Source organism: Pezoporus wallicus, unplaced genomic scaffold (genome assembly GCF_028554395.1).
Source record: "Pezoporus wallicus isolate ANWC-B61680 ecotype Strahan unplaced genomic scaffold, APGP_CSIRO_Pwel_v1 contig_3580, whole genome shotgun sequence".
Lineage (NCBI taxonomy): Eukaryota > Metazoa > Chordata > Aves > Psittaciformes > Psittacidae > Pezoporus > Pezoporus wallicus.
In genome coordinates this window covers 622,170-628,169 of record NW_026641057.1, presented here as the reverse complement: position 1 = coordinate 628,169, position 6,000 = coordinate 622,170, and the positions used below count along the sequence as shown (strand labels likewise).

Here is a 6,000-nt window from a genome sequence, read left to right as displayed (position 1 = left end):
TACAAGGCAGTGGTTTCATATTGTTAGATACTTCACTTTGGGTGGTAAATACTGATGTACAGTACTGCCGTCCTCCCTTTCCATCATCTTTGTTCTGTGCCACTGAGAACCCATCCCTTCACACTGGCTGGTGCAGCTGTTTGCATGGCTTCTCGCTGGGTGGCAGTGGAAGCCAAACCTGGGCTCAGAAATAGGCAGAGGTGGTGGTTTGGTTTTTGTCAAGTTATTTTTAAGCTGGGTGAGTTCCTTTATCACAGTTACAGAGCAGCCACATCTGCATTTGTGCTGACATAACTGAGGGAATGGTGTGTACTGGGATTGCCACCAAGAATTTGTCTCATGAAACCACAGCATGTACTAGGAGGGGAGGGATTGCCAACACAGAACTAGCACCTGGTGTAATGAGGCAAACATAAGGAGCCTTAGCATGAACAGAGACTAGACCCATAGATACCACAACAAAAATGTACCAACAAGGGACATGCTTCCAATGAGCAGTTTAAATTTCCTTTTTTTTTTTTCTTTTTTTTTTTTTTTTTTTAATTCATGCACAGAAAGGGCTAGAAAAATGGAAACCTTGCTATACTGTCAAGTGGAGGAACAAGGAACTCTTGCTGTTTGGATGCTCCTTATTTCTCCAGTTTCTTGGGAATGGCTGATATTTGCCAGGAGAATGATAAACTTGTTATGGAAGGAGGAGGATTCAGTAGGGTGGCTGTGGGCTGCTGTGATTCTGCTCTCATAAAGAGCATATTGCCTGCTTTATTGTTGCACCTCTTTCTGGCATTATAAAAGTGTGTTACAAATTTTACAGAAGAAGGGGAGAAAGGGGAAAGGGCCCAGGTATGCTGGCCTAGGGCTCTGCAGTCCTGTTTGTCCTCTGATACTCTTCCAGCTCTGATTTCCTGTCCATGGCGAGTTGCAGCTCCTGCTTGATGATTTCGATCTGCTTCTCCAGTTCCGTTAGCTCTTCCACCACTGACATCCTACCAATATTGAGGGACTCTGCTTTCCCGTTGGTTGTTAAGGAAGCTGGAGTCTCTCTCTTCACTGGTGGCAGCGGGATGTCTTGGTGCTGTTGGATCATCACCTCATTTTGCCCCTCGTCAGTGCAGATATATTTTTTCCGGTGGCTGTTGCCCAGATTGGCTGTATTCCACACAGCATGCTGGCTGTTCCCTACGTGGGACCTCAATAGAGATGTGAGAGTTAATATGAAATCCGAGCCTGCCCTGGTGTGTATGCAGCCCTCCCCTGTGTGCCATCTTATTGGAAAAATATGATGCTACCATTATGAATTACACATAAATACCAATAATTCCCTCATCCTTGGGATTATTTTTCTTGAGAAGCACAAATCATGAATGTAAATGGCCCAATTTTTGTGATTAAGCCATAGCAGAGACTAGAACAGAATCCTAGACTTTACCTTCCCTTCCCCAAATATTTTTTATTAGTTATGAAATTACTATCCTCTCAACTCTAGCTCAGGAAAATGTGTATGCTCCAAACCTTTCTGAAAGCTTCTGTGGTTGCAATATCCAAAGTTTATTACAGCGTTAGTCCTTTGTGTGTTAATGCCCTGTGCTAGCTTGGGCATTTGCTCCCATGGAGGAGGAAAGTAGCTTACTAGAGTTAGTATAGAGAGATGAAGGGGAAAGTGTACCATTTAGACTTGAAGTCTTCTTGAGTAGTTGCTTGTGCTTTGCAGGGCAGACATGATGATGTGGTGTAACCAAACCTTGCAGGTACAGATAATTCCTGATACAATATTACAGAATTTGGGTTTTCCCTGTTGGGGGTGAAATTCCCATCTGGGACCTTTTTCAAATGCTTCAGTATTTTCTTGTGGAGCAGTCTTTCCAAAATATTTTGACTTGAAAGAATCTTTTCCCTCTTTTTTGGGAACTTTGCTCTGCAGCCTTCCCACATCACGGCACCTCCCAGAATTTGTTCCTGGCTAAAGAAGCACCCTTTGGCCTCCCAGCTGGAACGTAAGGAAGCACAGAGTTTACTGTTGTGGGAGAGGAGCTTGGCTTTCCTTCCTGCTTTACCTCTTCGACACACCTGTATGCATTCATTTTATAAACTGAGGTTTAATGTCACAGGGCCCTAGTTATTTGCCTGTGCTTTACTATGGGAGTAATTAATTACCTAAAAACAAGCGCAGTGCACTTACTCAAAAAAAAATAACTATAGGATGGGGGTGCTTTTTTTAACTGTATGAAAAATCATGAAAGAATAATATTTCTAGATTTAATACTTTCTGTTGGAAACAATTAATTAATTTCCACTTCCTTCCCTTGTCACTTCTATTTTGTTTTTTGTTTCTGTTACTTTTGGGGTGTATTAGATCCATAAGTAGATATCCAGACACAACATATTTAATTTCAAAGTAATTTCTGGTGTTTTAAGGCATGCAAAACTTCCTACCTCTTTTCTACTCGTTTTTTCTTATGCTGGCGCTTGTCTTCAATAAATGAACTGTTCAGAGCACGATGTAATCTCTAGAGGAAAAAGAAGAAAATAAATAAGTAAAACCAAGCTAAGAATAGCTCCATAAATAGGTAAACAATTTGGGCTTTGTGTGATGGACTCCAACATAAGTTATTTTGCACAGTCAAGGATACAAGCAATGTCTGTGCTTTGTCATTACAACAAATTTATTTTCCACAGTTTCCCAAGGAAGGGCAGTCTGAAAGGTTGACGAACAGTGTGAACAATCTTTGGCGTTAAAATTCCTCAGAAGAATGGCAAACCATTACTTTCTAAAGGATCTCTTTCACTGTGATGCTTTAAAGCAGTAGGTCTTTTTTTTTTGTGCTTTGCTTTAAAGTAACCTCTTCTTTTAGAGTAAACACTTAGAGCAATTTTCTTCCATTGTTTTTCCTACAACAGTGAAGGAGGTTATCCAGTACTTCCTGCATGCATCAAAAGTTTGGGAACCCGTAACAGTGACAAAAAATGTTCTGGTTAGCCAGTTCAGCACGACACCAGTGTTGCTTCTGATGTCCAAAAGAGTTTTAAGGTTACATATGCAAATGGCAAGGCTTAGCAGTTGTGGATATTTGAACTGTTTCCTCTGTGCTTCTCATTCTGCTGCTAAGTAACTCTCTTCAAATTCCAGAAGCTGCTGTCACATTTGAAATGCTAAACATCAGTTCACTTACAACCTTTCATACCTTGTTCTTGCCCAAGCTTGCTTAATCAGCCACACGGGGTTACTTCTGAGTATGTACCTGACTTGTATGGAGCCAGTATTTCATCTTGGATTTCTTCTTGATTCGTGGTAAGACCAGTCTGTACACAATGTGTTCCCCAATGGTAGTCAGAATGGATAAACCAAGGCCAATGCACAGCATTACGAAGAGCCCAGAAAAATGTTTGATCCCCATCTGGAGCGTCTGTGAATGAAATAAGAAAGTAGGCTGTTAAGTGTATTTTACTAGCTTCTGTTTTCTGATTTGGAAGTGTGGTGTGACTATATCACAGTGGTCACATACTGCAAAATAATGTGGATACGGTTCACAGCAAAGCTCTTCAGTGCTGCAGAAAGCCCAACGTTCAGTCAGAGCAATGGACTTCTCATGGGAATGAGAATCAGCCAAAGACCATGGAAATCTTGTGCAGTTTCCCTAATGACAGTAAGTGTTGAACACGTACAAGAATCCAGTATTTTTGGTGTCTTTGCATTTGTAAAAGCAAATACTGCTTGACTTGCTCTACAGTCAATGAATTGTAGAGCAAGTCCTTCATTAACCATAAGTTAAGACTAACTGTTCATGTTTTCTGGGAATCGATCATTAACTTCCCCTTTTTGTGCTTTACCTTGATGGAAGGTCATGAAAAAAATGTTTTGAAGTAGTAGCACAAACACAGCACCTCTCTACATGCTACATCAACAGGACTGAAAACTGTTTGTTAGGAGCCCCATCTGCAACTGTGAAAAACAGGAACACTCCCACATTGTCCTGCTGAGTCACCCTTTTCATGTGGAGTAGGAAGCCTTTAATGTAATTGAGTCTCTTAATTCGCACTGATTGTATTTGAAGACCAAAAAAATACACACAGCAACAATCTCTACAACACCTGCACTCTGATGTGTAGGTCAGGTTTACATGTTAAGTATAATCTTAGCATCTTTATCGTCATGCCTCTATATCTCAATTATAAGTGTATCAATACCTAAAATCTCTTGCTAATAATTACTGCCCACAGGCTGCTTGGGAAATATTTCCAAGAGTTCAAGTTCTACTTGTGCCTTTCCATTAAAGAATGCTGTTCCCCTAGTCAGAAAAAAAAAAACAAAACAGGCAGAGAATGGGTTGGGTAGACTTTTATGTCAGGAGATGATATCTGGGATGCTATCATCCCGGTTAATTGACCTCTGTGTTCCTTCAATTTGTTGTTAGTTTGGTGGGTGGGTGGTGGCAGGGATTGTACTTTCTCATGACTGTAACTATAGTTGATTAATGGTGAGTCTGTTGATGTTGAAGGCTTGGAAATCCCTTTTTGTTCTTTTGTTGGATGACTGTGAGCAGTATTTCACTCACCTGGTTGTCATATTTTATTTCTGTTACTTAAAACACAATGACAGGAGATAGCATATTGCAGATGTTTAACAAGAACAAGGATTCATCAGTCTAGCAGAGTGAGAACTTTTGTATGTGGCACTGGCAATGAAGTCTTATTTTAGGGGTTCTCTGCCAAAATCAACCTGGTTGCCCTGCAGCGCACTAAGCAGAATTTTTGGGAAGAGAATTTTTGTACCAGTGAATAAACACTTCAGTGGTGTTGAAAGATACAATGGGGATATAAAAGCAATTTCTAAAGAAACTTAGTGCAGCCTGGAAAGGAAAGTGAAAAAATGCACTAGAGTGATTCTGGGATGGAAGGGAGTCAGAGTCTTGGCACAAGGTTTTTCTGATTCTAAGAGTCCATCAGTCCAACTTAAAAGCAGAACTTTCCTCTCAGCATTGGAATTTCTTACTGGCAAGAACTTGTTGTCCCATACTTTGTCTTTCCAGGTAGGGGAATAGGAGGGCAACACAAAAGTCACGGGTGATAATACTTCAGACCACTCAAAAGTGTTTGACTGGAGGGTCTGTGTGACCTGGCGTCTTTCTTTCAATTAGCAACAGAAGCCCAAATTTTAGTCCAGGTAGCATAAAAGCAGAATAAGGCCCTGCATGTGACCTTTTTCCAAGGTCTTTAGAGCCAAGACTTCAGTATGGCCCATCTCTGAATTCAGCACATGTAAACATCTGTAAGAAGCAAAAAGACTATAACCTGTACTAGCTGAGCATGCCAGTTAAATGTACTTTCACTAATTCTCTAAGAAGCATTAATGCAAATCACTTGCCTTCCAAAAAGAATTTTCAAAGCCAAGTATGAAACAACTTCCTTAGAGATGTAGAGCTAACAGTAAATAAAAAAATAAATTGAATGAGACATAGAATAATAATAATTAAAAAGGAGTAAGTTTTCTTTGTTTATATGATCCCAGCCTACTATTGTTTGGTGTCGTAACAGTCTAAGGGTCGGCACTGCCATTAACTCCCTCGGTGGCAGAAACCTTTTAATCAGCTGGCAAATGTCCTTTTGCTTAGCTACTTGAGAAGTAATGCGAAAGTCCCCAGAGGCATGGGAGATCAGTAAGGAGGCCCAATCTGATAGTGTTAGGTATGGAAGAGAGCATTTATACTGCTCTGAAAATAGGAAATAGTTTTAATGGACTATGATAAACTGCTAGCTATTCAAACTAATAAAAATTAAATAAAGACACACAGTGGCAATTGCAGTGGGGATTCCTGCAAATGTGAGATGTCTCCTCCAGCCTGAAGTCAGTGTTTGATGCCAGTCCAGTACTGCTGCAGAGAGAATATCTGGCCAGCATCTTACATAAAATATAATTCCCTTGTCTTGAGTAAAACTGCTCTGATTTATGCTGATGAGAGTCTGGCTCATTGCCCTGTCAGCTCTGCAGAATAATTTTCTACC

At 40.5% G+C, this 6,000-nt stretch overlaps 1 protein-coding gene across 2 annotated transcripts in view; it reads right to left on the bottom strand.

The window, feature by feature from the left end:
* Positions 1-739: 739 nt before the first annotated feature.
* The window catches only part of GRIN3A (glutamate ionotropic receptor NMDA type subunit 3A), a 74,816-nt gene continuing 69,555 nt past the window's right edge, over positions 740-6,000 (bottom strand). For both annotated transcript variants that reach the window (XM_057421924.1, XM_057421925.1), the window contains exons 7-9: positions 3,240-3,404; positions 2,434-2,507; positions 740-1,190 (exon numbers count right to left, since the gene is read on the bottom strand). In XM_057421924.1, coding sequence (XP_057277907.1) covers positions 854-1,190; positions 2,434-2,507; positions 3,240-3,404 — 576 coding nt within the window. In that variant the 3' untranslated portion in view covers positions 740-853. The remainder of the gene's footprint in view (positions 1,191-2,433; positions 2,508-3,239; positions 3,405-6,000) is intronic.